This window comes from Ambystoma mexicanum, chromosome 13 (genome assembly GCF_040938575.1).
Source record: "Ambystoma mexicanum isolate Mex_15411 chromosome 13, UKY_AmexF1_1, whole genome shotgun sequence".
Lineage (NCBI taxonomy): Eukaryota > Metazoa > Chordata > Amphibia > Caudata > Ambystomatidae > Ambystoma > Ambystoma mexicanum.
Window position 1 is genome coordinate 340,481,247 of NC_090938.1, and position 19,208 is coordinate 340,500,454.

General features: G+C 47.6%; 1 protein-coding gene across 1 annotated transcript in view; it reads left to right on the plus strand.

Moving 5' to 3' along the window:
• AJUBA (ajuba LIM protein) overlaps nt 1–19,208 on the plus strand; it is a 154,261-nt gene that overhangs the window by 82,904 nt on the left and 52,149 nt on the right. Inside the window, exons 6-7 of the mRNA XM_069633840.1 lie at nt 3,897–3,948; nt 4,779–4,847. Coding sequence (XP_069489941.1) covers nt 3,897–3,948; nt 4,779–4,847 — 121 coding nt within the window. The remainder of the gene's footprint in view (nt 1–3,896; nt 3,949–4,778; nt 4,848–19,208) is intronic.

A 19,208-nucleotide genomic window follows, 5' to 3' on the forward strand; every position in this document is an offset into this window, starting at 1 on the left:
CTAAACCACAGGTCCAGGTCCCTGCCCTCCCAGTAGTACACCTGCACTGCCTCCTGGCAAACCTGGACTCAGGGCTGAATCTACAACCCTACAACCCCCTACCTGCACTTATCTAACACTGTTTCACTGCACTTAACCCTTCACTGCCACCTGCTGGGCGCATCTTTTGTTTTCAGTGTCTGATCTTATGTCTTGTACTTGCTCCTCCTCTGCTTCCCCTGGCACTTCTCCCCCCTGCACTTGCACGTTTTCAATGTCACTGGTCCTAGTAAGATCTTTGTCTTGTCCCCCCTGTTCTCCTCCCTTGCCTTGTTGCGCCTTGATACACTTGTGTATAGGTGCGCTATAAATAAAATATCATATCATATCTCCTGTGTCAATATCATGTTTGCACCAAGGTGTCATACCAGGATCTAGGGAAAACAAGGGGGAGAATTGCCTCAGCAAACGTCTCACCTCATCTTGCTGAACTGAAGTCAGGTGAGGGGCCACTTTGGCACCCTCAATGGAGCTGTCTGAAGGACTGCCCTGGAACAGATCAGGAAGAGGTTCTGACTCTTCCTCCTCTACATCTGAAGCCAACAGCAGTGCAGCTATTTCAGCTCTTGGGATGAAAGCCTTCAGCCTATTTACATGGAACACTTTTGGAGCCTGACCAGCCCTTCCAAGGTCAACTAAATAGTTAACCTAACCCAGTGATTCCACCACTGTGTAGGGTCCTGACCATTTGTCCTGTAAAGCTCTAGGCCTTATAGGGTCCATGATCAGGACTTGCTGGCCTCATGTAAAGTTGATCCGGGAAGCCATCTGGTCATACCAGGTTTTCACCAGAGCTTGCCCAGCCTTCAACTTCTCACTAGCCTGACCTCTCGGGAGGACCATTATTTTTCTTAGTTCTAGCACATAGTCCACTACATTGGTAGTGATAGGGGGAGTCGGCATCTCCCACCCCTCCTTGACTATAGCCAAGGGTCCCTTTACAGGGTGACCAAAAAGACGCCAACCCCCTCTTGAGGTACCTTTCTGTAGGCAAACCACACGCGTGGTAAAAGCAGATCCTATTTTCTCCTCTGGGGCTCCCCAATCATGCTTTTGAGAGTTCTATTGAACCTCTCAACTAAGCCATTGGTTTGGATGTGATATGCTGAGGAGAACATGTAAGTAACCCCATGTGGGTACCTTTGATCCCACAGAAGGACCTTACCTAACAGCTTACTTGGTGGGCATTAAAGGAGCTCTGGCAAGTTCCTCGGGGTTTACCAATGTGGAAACCATTGATTAGCAAACTCCTTAAAGTAGTGCTTGTTGTTATCTGGAACGCTAGCATACGCCTCTGAGACTTTAGACTCCCAGGAACCCAGGGAAACTAGGACTACCTCTGATTCTATCCCAATAGGGAAGTAGTCTGAGGAGAAGGATGCCTCTGTGATCTTTTCCTCCTCATAGGAAGGGAAGGCTAGACTCACAGGGTGGACCCCCAAGGTTTTGACCTTACTTCTGGGGCCCCCCTTCACATGGTCATTTCCTCCACAAGCCACACAATATCCACTGGATCATGGGACATAGGGAGGCTTACTATAACCAGAGTTCTGTCTGGGAGGATAACTCCCACTACCCTGAACATTCTCTTGGGACTTTGCCTTGAATTTCTTTTTGTGGCTCTTTTGGGGGGACGTTTTTATCAGATCCCCCATGCTCTTTATCTCTGTGCCTTTTCCCCTCCTCCTGCTTACCAGGAGTAGTCTTGTCCTTATGGGATGCGCTGTGTGACACCCATAAATCTGATGAAATGGCCAGCTTCTTAGGATCTAACTCATTTGAATCAGCCAAGTGCTGGGGAAGCTCAGGGCAACAAGATGCAAAAATATGTTCAAGCATGACTAAACGTATCATACCCTCATAGACCTTATAGCCTTCAATCCAGCCAGTCAAGTTGTTCAAGGAATCAGTAACATAGGACATCCAAGTGTTACCTTCTTTCTTTTTGTACTCTCTAAATCTCTTTAGGTATTGGGCAGGAGTATTCCCAAACTTTAAGATGAGAGTTTGCTTTAATTTTGCAAAGTCTACTCTTTCAGCCTTAGACTTTTCCATAATAGCACTGCAGCCAGAATGGGGTAGTCGACTGAGCAGCCATGTAATCTTGTCAGCATCCACAACATCTTGAACTTCACATGCATACTCAGATGCAGTCAACCAATCAATGATGTCATTCTTTTCATCATATACACTGAGCAGATCCTTAAGAAATCGTGGATGAGAGGAGGACCCAGACCCATGTCCCGATCCCTTGGTGGAGCCAGTTGTAGCCTGAAGCTTGGTCAGTTCCAACTGGTGATCCCTGTCCTTCTGTTTTTTTGCCTGTTCAACTTCCAGCTTTGCCATGTTGAACTCAAGCCCTTTCTGCTTAAACAGCAGTTCTTGCTTCTTGAATTCAAGCATGGCATCAGCATCAGAGCTGGCAGAGGAAACTTGGGACAACACATCTTGGGCCCCATGGATGAGTGCAACGACAGATCTGTCAGATCTGTCCGTGAGAGCAGCCCCACCACATTCTGCACTTCCATCTGAGGTAATGGCATTGAGTTGCACCTCTTGCCAATCCATGATCCTTTGGATCATTTCACTCGTCGTACCTTGAGCATGCAAGCCTCTCAGTACACATCATTCTCAATGTTTCTGACTTGGAAGCATTCAAGGTTATGTTGGTTATTATTTCCATGTTTTAAGATAGGTCGTTAGCCTTTACTTTTACGTTACTACTAAGATCACTAAGCGCCTGGGTAAGTGTAATCTGAGTACCTTTACCAGTGCGCAACACTGGGTACCTTTGATCCTATCCCACAGCTGCCACCAATTTTTTAAGATGGATTTCTGAACTCTGACTTGGTGGGCACAGGTTCAGAAAGCCGCTCTAGTTTCTTGGAACAGGGTAACCTTCTGGACAAGGCAGACAATCAAAGTAGCATTGCCGGCGGTCAAGACTAGGTCTCAGGAGGGGTGAGGGTGATCGAAAGCCCACAATGAGCACACACAGTAAATGACACTACAAATTACTCTCGGGGCCTCATCACGTGTTGGGCACTATTAGCCCTACCGCCAAACCCCCCGGCGCTATTAGCGCTAGATCACGGGTTTGACAGAATGGTAAGTCACCATTCCCCAATGGTCCCATTCGGGAATTTCCCATTCCCCATTGGGCGCATTGGGGAATGTTCAGCGCTATTATCGCCGGCGGTAATAGCGCTGAAAATCGCCGCGGATTTGTCCCCAGCTCAGAGCTTGTGGTAAATCCGCCAAGCCCGTGATTTGGTATTACCGATGCATTTAAGGGTTACTGCCAAACTTGTGATGGGGCTCAGAGTGTCGAAAGCCACACTTTAGTCAATAAATGCAACACACAGTTTCTCTTTCCACATGTTTACACTTTTGGTCATAAGAAGTGTAAGACACTGGTCATGAGTGCTTCTTCTCTTTTGAAAGCCCAATTGACAGGGGGATAGTATACTGTTGTCATTTTGCCTATTCCCATAGCTTTTTTCTGAATGACCTTGTGAAATATTTTGACATGTGAACCGATGAGGGATATAACTTGGGTCCCCCAGAGACCTATTTTGTAAATAGGTGGTATCACTGCTGTTTCTCAGTAAGATAGGACTGTCATGGTCAATATCATTTTGAAAACCTTGGTCAGCAGTGAAGCCCAGATCATCATTTCTACCTTACTCTGGTCCTGAAGAACCCTGTCTGGAGCAGGAGCTTTGCTTTGCCATTCTTTGATGACATGATTACCTCATACACACATGTAGTGCATGAATGACTGCTCCTAGCACACCAAGTATGTCCCTCTCACACTCAAGAAACTCTTCTGATCTGTTATTCACATTTCCTTCCAGGATCTTCGCCCCTAAGTGTGCTGTTTGTGGACAGCCCATCCTTCCTTCCACGGTAAGTTTGACTTCTATATTGTCAGAGGGCATGTGGAATGGTGACTGCGGCCCCTTGATATGAATTGCCAACGTCCTCTTCACCAGTGGACGGGAGAGCCCAGCTTAATGGCAGCAGTGACAGATGAACTCTCTTTAGAGGCAGCAATGTATAAAGAGCACAGTCTAGTGTCAGCAGAGAAGGACCGATTCTGTATAGTTTTAGCAGAGGAAGGAAGAGTGAAATTAAGTGTTTGCAAAAGTGGAAAAGCACAGTTTACTGTCACCAAATGAGGAATAGCACAGTTTGGTGGTAGCAGAGGAGGAAGAGTTTCGCTTATTCACAGTAGTGGATTAGAGCCAAGCTTACGGTCAGCAGAGTAGCAATCACCCAGTTTACTGGCATCAGAAAAGGAAGACCCCTGATTGGTGTCAGCAGTGGGGAAAGAGTCTAGCTTAGTGTCAGTAGGAGACAGAGATCCTGCTCAGTTGCAGCAGTTAAGGAAGTGCAAAATTAGTGTAGGCACTATAGGAAGGACCCAGCTGCAAAGGGTTGTCCCAGTTAATATCAACAGTGAAAGAAGAGACCAGCCAAGTTCCAAAACAGTTGTGGAAGAGCCAAGTTTATTGTCAGTGGAGGAGGAAAGTACCCAGCTCAGCATCAGCAAAGGAGGAATTGCCCATCTTAATGTGGGCAGAGGATAGACCAGGTGAGCAGGGTTAGCAGAAATTGAGACAATCTGAGTATTAAGCCAGCACTATTTCAAATCAATGTTCAGAAGAGAGACCGAGAAGAGAGCTTAGTAATATGCCACAGCCCCTGTAACAGTCGCCTCCTATTCTGTCTTTCAGGGATGCGATGAAATTGTCCGTGTCATCTCTATGGACCATGATTACCACTTTGAGTGCTACCAATGTGAGGTAAGTGCTAGCGGTTTGCAGAGCTCCTCTGAACGCCTCATGGAGCTGGCTGGCAAGGTAATGATTGCAGTATCTGCCATCCATTGGGCAGGCTGAAACTGTATCTTGCTAGTGAGCCCATTGGGATCCTGGGGATACACAGGGAGCACAGGGGTTCATGGGAAGAGTCCTAGAGGTGTACTCTATTAAACAAATCCAGGCCTTGTTTCCTACAAAGGTGGTATTGTGTTCAGTGAAGTGATTCAAAGGAGTTTCATTTATCGGGGTGTTTTCAGACTCTGATATATCCTGTGTAGGTGGTTTACACGGACTAATAAGGTGATTCCAAGTATTAGAGGTAGACAATTACCTGCAACAGTTGTCCTGCAGCCATAGATGCATATGCTCTTTTGAATGTTCCCTATTGTCAAACTGGAAATCGGCACACCTGTTTAATTGCCTTTCCAGTACCTTGGTCCCTTTTTCCTTTAACAATATTTGCCTGTACCCCAAGCATCCCCATCCATTGACAGCTATGCTAGATTATTTAAAGCACAAAGTGCGCACTGATGGTTCCGGCTCCACTAGCCGGGAGGGTCACATGGAAATCTGTGAAAAATACCACCATTGGAGAGTGATAGTAACAGGAATATAATTACTGGTGGTTCAAAGTTCTGAAGAAGCCTAATTCTTCTGCGCCCTAATGCAAGGCTCCTAAGGGAGGTAACACAAGGCTTAATTCTAAGCCGACTGGGGCTCACTGTTAAGACACACTTGCTAATCTGTGACTCCCAGTGGACTCACTGACATTTCTGCTTGTTTCTCTCGTGGTTCACCAACTTCGTTTTCCTCAGTGTGTCTCCATTTAGGGCCGCACTGACAATGTCATTCAGTTCTTTGTGTCTGGGTATTAAAGGTACCCTGTTGTAAATTTCACTGAGCAGTCTCCTTACTTGTCACCATGAGTAACTTACTGGCTGGTGGAAGCTCTTAGTATTATTTAGAAGGATGCACCCTGCTAAAGCCATTTTGTGTTCAGGGAACAAAGTCTTGGAAGATCTGGAGTCTGCGCTTCAAATCGTTTAGATATAATACAAACAAAAGGGGAGTCAGTGCACACCACCCAAAATACTTCAAAAGACCAGTGATGCACCAAGTTTCTTCAGAATACCCCACAATTCAGTCCTGGTTTATTTTTCCTCATGTTTACACCTTTGGTGATAAGAAGGGTAAGACAATGTCATAGGTGCTTACTCCTTGTTCTCTTTTGAAAGCCCAATTGACAGATAACTGTTGTTATTCTGCCCATTCCCATTTTTCTTTATTTTTTAATGACCGTGCCAAATATTTTGGCAAATGAATTGGTCAGGAGCACAACTTGGGATGGTTACATGTGATTATATCGAATTATAAAACAAAGAATGAATTTTGAACGAACACAAAAGCTAAACTCATAAACACATCCACCGGAGTTCTTGAGTGGATGTGTGAAGATAATGGTAAGGGTTCCCCTGGTAAGGTGGTGTATCCTAAAAAAACTAAATGGTCCAAATAGTGAAGAGTGGTGTGATCAAAGCCCTTACCTGTAGGTGACTGCACAACTGGACTAAGTAAGTCCAGAGGTTTTCAGAGAAAAACGTTAGCTGATCCTGGTGGATGCAGCGTTCTGAAGAATGCCAGCAGATGTTGTGGCCGCGAGTAATGTCATCACGTACGTCCCGCATGCGCGTTGACGTCACTGGCGGTGCGTGGTGATGTCACCAGGATGGTGTGCGGATGTCAGCCATTGCGGGAAAGTGCCATTTGGAGCGGCGAATGGTATAAAGGCCATGGGTTTAAATAACCTTGAACGTTTCAAAGATCTATCTAAGGTGTGCATCTGGTTGACAAATGTTGAATGACAACTGTGGTAGGTGACTGTTGTCATAAAAAGAATTCAACTATGGTGATAAGGGAAGGTAAAGAGATGAGATTGTCAGATGAGATATAAAATTAGCATTTACAATTTACACATCTGAAAAAAATGACGTTATAGGAAAAAGGTTGAAGTACGTTAATTAAATGGATGTTAAATGACAGGGTGGCATATCAAATAGATATGATGTCATACATTCTTGCATTTATGGCAAATTGCCACACCTATTATAGTCCCGACTGGATGTGTATATTGGAAAATGTTTTTAAAAGTTGGTAAGAACTGCTTCCCCTAGGGCTGTTCTAGTGCTGGCGACGCTATTTTTTGTCATGTATTCTTGCGTTACTACAGATATCTGTGATCAATAAACTTTAAGAGTATTGTCGCGTCTCCACAGAGTGGTGGTGGGAAAGCCTTGAACCACCATAATACAGGTAGAAACATGGAAAGAACTTCCGGAGACTTGCGCCAAATGTGAGGTGATTTAGGAATTTTATTTAGCACAAATAAACAGCTGCCCTTGTTGATGACACACGTTTCGACTGTTTAGGATTTTTCAAATCAGGGCAAACAAAACGAAACTTTCAGTCTTATACAGCCATGTTCGGTTGGCAATTATGGGTTCGGGTGTTCGCATCATGGGTTCAATCCCTGTCAAAAAATCTAGGTGTCATTCTTTCCGTCTCCCTCTCTATGTCTTACCAGGTCACTGCTGTGTGCCAGTCTGCCCATCATCAGATCAGAGTCCTCAAGAGGGTTTTGCCTATGATACCTGAAGCCACCTGCCCCACTGTGGTGGCGGCATTAGTTCTTACACAGTTCGATTATTGTAACTCTCTTTATCTATCCCAACCTATTGGCCTTAACCAGCAGCTTTAGCGCATGCAGAACCTGGCAGCCAGGTTAGCTACTGGTTCTCCCTACAGGGCTCACATTTCGCCAGTGCTCCATCGACTTCATTGGCTTCCAGTGGCCCAACGTGTCCATTTTAAGTCACTCGGTATTGTTCATCGTGCGGTCCATGGCTAAGGAGCTGAGTTTCTGCAGTCCAAATTCCTTCGCTATACCCCTGAAAGTGATCTACGCTCTTCCTCCACTAACCTTCTCACTGTCCCTAGCTTTAACGGTGAGAGGGTTGGCGGCAGGGCCTTTTCCATTGCCGCCACCAAACTCTGGAATAGTCTTCCTCCGTCACTTAGAAGCACCCCTCACCATCTTGGGTTCAGGAGAGCTCTCAAGACTATCCTATTTTAGCTTCCTCGTTTCTTCTGTATTGGCTCTCTCTACGGTAAGCAGTCTTTCCTCTGTAGCGCCATGATGCCCTTGGGCGAACGTGCGCTATACAAATTCAATTAACATAATATAATATAACAACGTAATAACGGGAAAAGATTCCCTCTGCCGCGTTGATCCTCTATAGGCCAAAAGTTGTATCATTTTTGTCCTGATTTGAACCAGTGACGCACATGTTCATGGTAAGTATCCAAAATGCTTCTCTTTGACGAAGGAGCTGTTCTTTGTTACCTCCTCTTGGATTGTTTATTCTTTCCAGCCCTGCACAATTAAGTAGTGCTGGATTGCCATCTGGATGCTCTTTTATAAAGTGTGCTGCTAGTGGGTATCTGATGTCTTTGTTTCTGACACTTCGGAAGTGTTCCAATATTCTGGTTTACAATTTGTATATAGTACTGCCTATGTACCACTTCGCACATAAACATTGAATGCCATATATGACATAATTTGTGTTGCAGTTGACAAACTGATGGATGTTCTTCTTCGTGCCATTGTTAATTTTAATGTTAAAGGATATTTGTACCGTGCACTATCACCACCGGAGGGGTCACCTGGCACTCTGGCGGCTCTGAAAAAGGGGAATAGGGGTTGGGGGTGAGTTAGTAGGAATATGCTGGAAAAGTGCAAGAGAGCAGTGATGTGCTGTTGGCAGCCTCAGCCCGGTGGGTCCATTGGCTGGGCTAAGGGGTGTTTTACGGTCGGTTGTCGTCGTGTGTTGTTGTGCAAGTCTATGTGTGGTTTGTTTTGTTGTTGCTGTGTAGTGAAGTTTGTGCGGATTGTTGTTTTGTAGGATTGTGGTTGTGTTTGGTTAGAGTTTGAGAGGTGTATGCAGAGGGGTGACATTGTTAGTGGATTGGTTAATTGGCATTGCTGTCCTTACAATTATGTCTAGGTGTGATGCTTGCTATCATTCACTATTCCATCTGAGTGAGGCACTTGCTAATCTTCAATATCCTATCTAGATGTGAGGCAGGCCAGTGATCACAATTCCATCTAAGTGTGGCACCTGGAAACATTCATAGTTTCATTTAAGTATGGCGCATGCCAACATTCCCATTTCTGTCTAGATGCGGCGCAAGCTAAAGTTCAGGATTACATCTAAGTGTGGCACATGCTAACGTTCATAATGTTATCTAGACGTGACGCAGGCTAAAGTTAAGAATTCCATCTAAGTGTGGTACATGCTAACATTCATAATGCTATGTAGATGTGACGCAGGCTAAGGTTAAGAATTCCATCTAAGTGTGGCACATGCTAACATTCATAATGTTATCTAGATGCGACGCAGGCTAAAGTTAAGAATTCCATCTAAGTGTGGCACATGCTAACATTCATAATGTTATCTAGATGCTACACAGGCTAAAGTTAAGAATTCCATCTAAGAGTGGCAGTAGTTAACATTGGCAACTATGTTAGTAAGTAATGCAAGGCAACATTTACATTCCAGCCATGAATAGATTTAGGCCGGTGGCCACAAATCTCTCTAAGTATGCATGGTGTAAGTCTGTGGTAGTCTGTTATGGAAAGGTAAGGTAGAGTGGCAGGGGCTTTCTGGAGTAGGGTAATTGCTCTACACCCCACCAATGCCACACTTACAGTTTTTGTTGGTGTCTGTTGACTGCTGGCTTCACTGGCTTCCCCTGCGGACACCTGCAGACACGTCTTGGAGCCGCCTCAGTTGGAGTCGCACTTAGCTGGAGGGACTGCCGGGCAGAGGGCTGCCCGGGTCAGGTTCAGGATAAGGAGGGGTAGGCCAATCGGGACCAGAGGGGATGGAGAGGGAGGCGGGACTGGAGAGATGGAGGCTCAAACGGGGCATCGCGGACCACGAGGCTCGCACTGGGTGAAATTGCAAAAATATCATGCAAAACCTGGGGCTGGGGCACAGACAGACTAAAGCTTACCTGAGTCCAAGGATCTAAAAATGGCCCAGGAAGCGAGTGTGCTGCGGGTTAAGGCCTGCAATACAACATGGAGGAAAGGCCAATCAGGGCTAGGGGGAGGGAGCAGGAGGTGGGACTGGAGAGAGGGAGGCTCAAACGGGCCATCGCGGACCACGAGGCTCTCACTGGGTGAAAATGCAAAAATATCATGCAAAACCTGGGGCTGGGGCTCAGACATCATATTGGGCAGATCTTGCAGTGTCCACACTTAGTTTTCTGTGGTCTTAGGCAGGTTCTAAAATTCTTCTAGAGTTGTGGGTTTGACAGACTCTCTCATGTAACTTTGACTCAATTGATTTTTGATTGTTTTCGTTTTTTCGAAAAGTGATAGTTTGTTTGGGGTCTATGTCATTTTTGAGATGGTGGTCGTTCAATTGTAGAATATTCCAATGTTTAACCAATATTTTTCTGAGAGTTGTTAAATTGGAGCTATAGGTGGTAAAGAATCTGACAGTTCTGCTTTTTGTTTTTGTTCGAGGACCCTTGTTTTTAAGGTGTTCGGATCTATATTTTATTTTTGCTCTTGTTTCTGCTTTATTAAGAAGTTTGTTACTGTATCCTCTTTCTTTAAATTCGATCTGTCTGTTAAGTTGATGTTGTTCATATTCTGAAATTTCACTACAGTTCCTCGTAATTCTGAATAGTTCTCCATAGGGTATGTTGTGTACAATGTGTTTAGGATGGTTGCTTAGAGCATGTAGTGTACTGTTCCCTGATGTTGGTTTCTTGTACAGATTGGTTTGTATGGGATTGTTGTTGACATAAATATCCAAGTCCAGGAAACAGATCCTCTCGGAACTCTCATTCATGGTCAATGAGATGTTGTAGTCATTGGTGTTGAGGTAGTTGACATAGTGGAGAAGGGATTCGAAATCTCCATCCCAAATTATTATAATGTCATCTGTGTAGCGGTCCCAGAAGATGACTTGGTTATTGTCATTGAATGCTGGGTGTAGCCAAGCATTCTCAATTTCAAAGTGGCCCATAAATAATTTCGCTGCAGTGTATACAAATGTCACAAATCTGTATTTTTTGAGCCAGGTAATGGAGTCTAGTTGGAGTATATGAGTAGTGTCTCTGACATGGGAAGCCAAGCCTGAGGCTAGTGGTTGTAGATGGGTGTCAATATAAGCAGATATTTTTTCAGTCAGAGATCCAATGCAGCTCACAATGGGTCTGCACAATGGACATTTCTTTAAAGTTTTGTGGATCTTTGTTCTCCAGCATGGGGTCTGGCATGGATTCACATGCTCATGAATATTCCCCGTCGTCAGGCTGGTAATCCTCAGTAAAAGAAAAAATCAGTTTCAGTTTCGTTTCTGAACTGTCTTTCTCCTAAAAACCAATCACTGGTCTCTGGGTCATACTGCCCTCAGCCAATGACAGCCCTCTACCTAAGCCCCTCCTCTGACATCCATCTTCAGATTTTTACAGCATGTCCAAGTGTTGGGAGTCCTCGTTCTTAACTCTAGCTTTTACTGCGTATTGCGTTTTTTCAAAGAGTTTACTCTAATTTTTTCAGTCAAATCGAGCCTCAAGCTCCACCGATTCATCTTCCAATCAACGGGGACCCGTTTCGGAAATCTGTACACCACTCAAGGGTGAATTCTTGTCGAATTTCACTTCTTGGAGGATTCCAGAAGATCTTGGAGGCTTACCCCTCGTGGTCATGGCCGAAGACAAAGGAGACTCGACGCCTCTGTTTAGGATCTTCCCAGGATGTGGACTACAGAACGTCTTCAAGGAGGATAGGCAGTCACAGTGCCTCTACTGGCTGCACGCAGATAAATCGCACGTCGAGGAGGCCTGTGCCTTCTGCAAGGACATGTCCTCCCATACTATGAAGGACCGTCACAAGCGACTCGCTGACTGGCTGGAGTTGAAGAGCCCGGCAGCAGGTGTGAGCCCCGGCAACGTACTTCTCCGAAGAGAAAATCAGAGCAGTCTTCTAAGACTTTTGAGGGCTCTCCGGCGACCCAACATAAGGCAAAGCAGCGTGACTCCGCAGGCACCGGGAGCACCGTTGGTACGGGTTCCTCAGCTGCCAGGCCAGGCGCATGATCACCAACGCAGTCAACCACGAGCCAACGCTCCGTGGTCTCCGCGGCGGCCAAGAAGAAATCGGCTGGGGTGACAGCATCGACTGCCACTTACCTGCCGGATGGCGAGGGGAAGAAGCTGGACACCATGGGACGTCGGTTCATGTTGGCGGCGACGACCATAAAGGCGGCCAACGCTTTCGCTATCGTGGCCCGCTACGATAGGGAGCTGTGGTTTAAAATCACCCCCCTCCTGGACTTCCTCTCAGACGACAAGAGGGCGGAAGCCCTTGAAATATTGCAGGAAGGCGAGGTGGCTTCGGACCACGCCATCACTGTGGCCACGGACATCACCGACAATGACTTCCGCCAGATGGGCAACAGCGTTTGCCTTCGCCGGCGGGGCTGCCTCAGGGCCACCGACTTCCGTCAGAACGTTCAGACGAGGGTACTGGACATGCCCTTCGACAGGAACAACTTGTTCGGCAAGGCAGTAGGCAAGTCACTGGAGGCCATCAAGGCAGACACCGAGACGGCCCGTGCCTTGGGCACGCTCCATCAACGACGGCCGTCGTTTCGGCCCTCCGAAGGCAAGTCTCAAAGTGCCTCTAAAGGATTTGGCGGCAGCTCTTCCTCATACCATCAGGCGGCCCGTTCTTTGTCACAGGACGCCTACAGAGGCCGCAACAAGGCCGGCCGACATTGTCATCGTCGCCAAGGGGCCCAAGGTGGTAAGGCCTTTGCGAAGCAGGACTGAACCGGCCGTGACGTCGGGCCCCCACCCGTGCTCCCCTGTGGGAGGCCGGCTGGCGAACCTCGTCGGCGCATGCAAATGCATCTCCACCGACCGTTGGGTGCTGGATGCCCTGGCCCACGGGCACACTGTGGAGTTCCAAAGGAAGTTTCCCTGTTTTCCGCCTGTGGGCAGGAAAGAAAACCACATTCCTCAACTACTTCTGGAAGTACGAGCAATACTAAAAAAGGGCGCAATAGAGCGACCCATCCTAGATCTCTGTTGCCTCAACAAATACATAAAATCCCAGAAATTCCGGATGGTCACCCTTCAGCACGTGCTGGGACAGCTGGAAGAAGGGGACTTCCTGTCGTCGCTGGACCTGGAGGATGCCTACTTCCACATCCCCATTCACAAGGGGTATCAAAAGTTTCTGCGCTTCGTGGTTCAAGGACGGCACTACCAGTTCAAGGCCCTCCCCTTCGGTCTGAAGTCGCCCTCAAGGGTCTTCACCAAGTGCCTGGCACCAGTGGCAAAGCGGCTGCGCCTGCAGTGGTTCCACGTCTACCCCTATGTGGACGATTGGCTCATCCGAGCGAAGTCAAAGGAACTCTCTGTTGGACACACAGCAACGACCGTCCGCCTACTCACGAAACTGGGGTTCTCGATAAACTATGCAAAGTCCTGCTTGGAGCCATCTCAGGACACCCAGTTACTGGGAGCCAGACTCAACACAGTGGCACGGCCTAGCCGCACCGTCGGAGGACATCCTGGGCAAGGTACAACGGCTGTTGACCATGAAGGTTGCCAAGGTGAGGTCCATCAAGTCTCTGCTTGGCATGATGTCGTCATGCATCTACTTCGTTCGGCTGTGCAGACTGCGAATGCGGCCGCTGCAGGAGTTCCTCGACGCCTGATGGATACAGGCGACGGGAAGCTTCGAGGACATGATCACCCTCAACAAGACCTTCGGTCTGGCGGTTCTATGGCGGGGGGTCCGCGCACATCTAGCAGCGGGCACAGACTTCCAGACCCCGACGCATCAGGAGACGGTGACAACGGACGCCTCCCCGGAGGGATGGGGCGCACACACCGGCAATCTCCACGCAAGAGGCCTTTGGTTCCTGGAGAAGTCATTGCACATCAAAGTCCTGGAGCTCCGAGCCATGTTTTGGGCCCTCAAGTCATTCCTCCCGTCCCTCAGGGGCAAGGTGGTGTGGGTCTTCACCGTCAACACCACAACGATGTTCCACATTCGGAAGCAGGGGGGCACCAGATCCCCTGCTCTCTCCAAGGAAGCGCAGGACCTATGTCACTGGGCCGTCACCCAAAGGATGTTTCATCTGGCAGGAGTGAAGAACACAGTCGCCGACTCACTCAGTAGGGAGCTGCGCTCTTGCCACGAGTGGGAACTTCGGCAGGATCCGGTGGACCTACGGTTTCGACGATCGGTCAATCCCCAGAACGATCTATTTGCGACGGCGACGAACACCAAGTGCCGGAGGTTCTCCAGCAGGTTTCCCCAGCCGGGGAGCAGGGGGGGATGCATTCTCCTTCCCCTGGGACGGCCTGTTTCTCTATGCGTTCCCACCTTTGCCGTTGCTCCTACGACTCATCAGTCAACTCAGACGGTCCCGGTGCAGGATGATCCTCGTCGCACTAGCGTGGCCGAGGCAGATATGATACCCAGACCTTCTGGACATGTCAGCGTCCCCTCCAGTCAAGCTTCCAGCGGACGCAGATCTTCTCACCAGGGAGAGAGGCGCAATGCTGCACCACGACCCGTCGTCACTGAACCTGCAGGCCTGGCTCCTGCAGCGCTAGAGTTTGGAGGATACGAGATCCCGGCGGACTGCAAGCAGGTGCTTGCCAAGGCCAGGGCTTCTTCGACTCTTAAGTGCTACGGACATAAATGGAAGAGGTTCACCGTCTGGTGCCGTACACAGAAGATAAACCCTCTATGGATTACGGCCCTAAAGTGCTGCTGTACTTGCTGTCGCTGGCCAAGGCGGGGCTGGCGCACGCCTCTATCAAGATCCATCTGGCGGCTATCTCCCGCTACACCTGAACTCCGGGACGATCGTCACTGTGGTCGCATTTCCTGGTTAATGAGTTCATGAGAGGACTTTTCCGCTCTTTCCTGCCGGTGATGGCTCCTGCCCCGGCGTGGGAGCTCAATGTGGTGCTGACTAGGCTCATGGGTCCCCTGTTGGAGCCTCTGCACTCGGCACCTCTGAAATTCCTGTCGTGGAAGACGGTGTTCCTGGTGGCCATCACCTCCGCACGACGAGTGGGAGAGATCTAGGACCTCTCCTGTAAGCCTCCATACTTGACTTTCCACGCAACAAGGGTCATGCTGAGGACGCACCCCTCCTTCAAGGCCAAAGTGCCGTCGCACTTCCATCTCAACGAGCCCTATGTGTTTTCTTCCCGTCGCCTTCGTCGCCGGCTGAGAGGACTTTGCACTCGCTGGATGTGGCTAGAGCGCTGAAGTTCTACGTGGACCGCACAAAGAGTTTTCGGAAGACGTCACAGCTGTTTGTGAACTTTGACCCTGTGAACTATGGGAAGGCCTTCTCCAAGGCCTCCATTTCCAGGTGGCTCTACGGCTGCATCACACACTGTCACCGGTTGGCAAACCAACCATTGCCTGGCCGTCCGAGAGCCCATTCGACCAGAGGGATCGCTGCAACTACAGCGTTCCTGTCTGGTGTGCCCCTGCTGGACATCTGCAGGGCTGCTACGTGGAGGTCGACGCACACCTTCACAAAATTCTCCTGCGTCGACCGGGATTCCAGGGAGGAGTCCAGAGTCGGCCAAGCAGTGCTGCGCAACCTGTTCGCTTGAAGGTGAGCCTGGTGAGGAGGTAAGAGATGCTTAATGTTGAGTTGTTGAAATACTTAATGTTGAGCCTTGCCACCTCCTGTGGTTGTGCATGTGTGCACTGCTTTTGAGCATGTGAATCCATGCCAGACCCCATGCTGGAGAAGGAACAAGTCTGGCATGGATTCACATGCGAACCCTCCCGTCTACCCCTCTGCAGCTCTTCTCTTGGTCCTACTGCCACTTTACGTGCTACCAAATCTGAAGATGGCTGCCAGAGCAGGCGCTTAGGTAGAGGGCAGTCATTGGCTGGGGCAGTATGACCCAGAGACCAGTGATTGGTTATTAGGAGAAAGACAGTTCAGAAACAAAACTGAAACTGATTTTTTCTTTTACCGAGGATTCCCAGCCTGATGACGGGGAATATTCATAAGCATGTCATGTCATGCCAGACCCATGCTGGAGAACAACAGTTACAGGTAAGTAACTTGTTCCTTGCCATGCATGGGTGTTGTGTGTTCAAGTAGTTGTACTCATCTTCATTTAATAGACCTTTGTCACACCAGTTCTTGCTCATGAATCTTCATCTGATGTGATTCTTTGAGTAATCAATCCGATTCATTTTAACAATTTGGCCTCCATTGCCAGCTGCTTTTACTACATAGTTTTAATCTTTTTCCAGATTCTTAAGTTCTATTCTTTTTTTCCATTTAAGGTTATGATACATTTTTGGTTTGTGATTGGATAAATACACTTTCCTCAAGTATTCAGTGACCGCTTTGTTGAAAAGGTCAATGGCATTGTCTACCGCTAGTGTTGGAACACATGTGAACCATGGTTTCTTCTGCTAAGTTTAAAGATATGTGTTGTTGTTGTTGTGAAAAACCTTCTATATTGTTATCTTCGTCTATTCCTCCAAGATTAAATAGAAGTATGGTGTGTTCTGTGAGGTCTACAGTCAATTCTGATGGGGTTGAGGGTGGTCCCACCTTGGTGTGTAATGAAGGTGTTGTCTCAAAATATTTAAATATTTTTTTAATTTAATTGTTGAAAAAATATGTACAGGTCCACATGGGTTTGAAAATAGTCATATTTGTTGCTAGGAAAAAAGTAAAGTGCTTTGTTCAGGGCTGACTTTTAACTCATGATTCATTGTGAGATTGGATAAATTCATGACCAAGTTCATTTGTTGCGACCCCTGTTCTTTGGTTGTTATCGTGATCTTGTTGGCATCCCTGATCTTCCTGCGTTTCGGTTTCTTAATTCCTCCTCTCTTTCCTCTCTTGTGAGTCTTGTGTTGTTCAAAGTATTTGGGTCTGCTGTAGTGTGTGTCGTGGATTCCCTATGTCTACTTGTTTTTTTTTGTTGAAACTTTATTTTTGGTATTTTTCACTGTATGTACAATAACAAACAAAAAGAGAAACAATGCCACACCACCCGGCCCAGTGTCCGTCTCCCCTCTGTAGCCCACTTGCCCCCAGCAATGCATCGGGCTTGCTGCATTTTGAGGTTATTAGTTGTACCCAACACATTCTCATAGTGGGGCGTTGGCAGACTCACCAACATTGGGACCTTGGGAAGAGTCTCGTGAAGAGTCCTGCTCTCGGATGGACATTAGGTTGGCAAAATAAGGACCCCAGAGGGCGGAAGTAGGCGTCTAATGAATTTCACTTCTGTGTCTTCACAATATGTTATGTCCATCTGCCATTGTTGAATTGTCGCTATCGGTCTTCTCCCCCAGGACATTGTAATCCTTCTTCGGGCAAGTAGGAGCAACAGCCCTGCTAGTTTACGCACTGAGGAAGGTAAATGTTTGGTGAGTCCGAGCAGTGTGATCTTGGGGTCTGGCTCTAGTGGGGTATCAATGATTGCTGCCGTTTTCTCCAGGATTGACTTCTAGAATTGGTGTATGTTTGGGCATGACCATGCGAGGTGGAGAAAGTCAGCTAACAGTGTTGCGTGTGGTATGTGTGTTTGTCCGATAATGACCGCTCTTAGCATGTAAGGAGACGCTAGAGCTCTTTCGAGTTGGACGTGGGGTCGTATAAAATGAATGGCGTACCAATGGCCAAAGGAACTGGGCTTGTGCTGCCCAATGATATTGTTCTAGGTCTGGGAGCGCCATGCCTCCTTTTGTCAATGGCTGAATCAGTGTTTTTTATGCTATTCTGGCTGGTTTGCCCGCCCACAGTAGTTCCAGAACCAAGCTATGCAAATGTTTTAGGGATTTTGTTTTTGACAGCAATAAAGGGAGATTTGCAAAGAGGTATAGAAATTTGGGGAGAATCACCATTTTGACCAGTGATACCCGGCCCCAGAGGGTGAGTGGCAATGCTTTCCATCTGGTGACCTTCTCTTGGAGTTTTTCTATAGCTTTGCCAAAGTTGTCTTCGAAGAGTTTTTGGTGGGAACGGGCCAGTTGTATCCCTAAGTATCTAACCTTGGTATGTTCCCATTTGGAACCAAATTCGACTTGGAATTCCTGGGTCTCTGGTGTAAGAGGGAAAATTATGGACTTACTGTGGTTTATTTTCAGGCCAGAGAAAGTGCCGAATTAAATGATGTCCCGCATGATTGGGTTTAGGTTCTCGATAGGGTCCTGAATGTAGAGAGCGATGTCGTCTGCATAAAGGGATATAACTAATTTATGCGGGCCGAAAGATAGGCCTCTGTGTATGTGATGGGCACTTAGGTCTGAGGCAAGGGGCTCCATTACCAGCGCAAACAGAACTGCGGACATGGGGCAGCCCTGCCTGGTACCTCTCATCAGGTCTATGGGTAGTGATCAGGTTCTTCCCTGAATTATGTGTGAACGGGGTTGATTATACAGAAATGTGATGAGCTTGATGTAGTAGTTGCCAAGGCCCATTCTTTTTAGGACCTCAAACAGGAAGGGCCACTCGATGGAATCAAATGCTTTTTCAGCATCAAGCAGGGTTGCCACTGCTTGGCGTGATGGGTTCAGTGCCTCCATGAATCCAAATATTCGCCTTATACCAAATGCTGTGTTGCGACCGGGGATGAATCCTGCCTGATCTGCAAGCACCAGAGCTGGCATCAGGGGGAGCTATCTGGTGGTCAGGATCTTGGCTAAAATCTTATTGTCAAGATTGATCAATGAGATTGGTCTATAAGAGCTGCAATCTTCTTGGGGTTTCCCTGCTTTATGTAATAGGATCACATTCGCTTCTCAAAGGGTCGTTGGGAGGACTCCTTTTTCGAGTGCTTCCTTGTATACCTGCAACAGCAATGGTGCCAGGAGTGGAGCGAATGTTTTATAGTATTCCCCAATCAGTACATATTGGCCGGGGGCTTTGGTTCTTGGGAGGTCTTTTATTGCAAGCTGGACTTCCTCTAGTGTGATGGGTTGATTTAATGGCTCTCTTAACATGGAGTCCACCCAATATAGTTTGATTCCATTTAGGTATCGCAGGAGCTCATCCTGGCTGGCGCAGTATTTGGATTTGTAGAGATTTTGATAAAAGGTGCGGAAGGCTTCTGCTATTTCTTTATCAGTGTGGATCAGGGAGCTGCTATGGTCGCGTACTTGTGCTATCTGTGAGGGTTTTCTGTCTGCTGCTATCAGTCTTGCAAGAAGGGCCCCTGGTTTTTGCCCCTCACCGTATTGGCGGATGC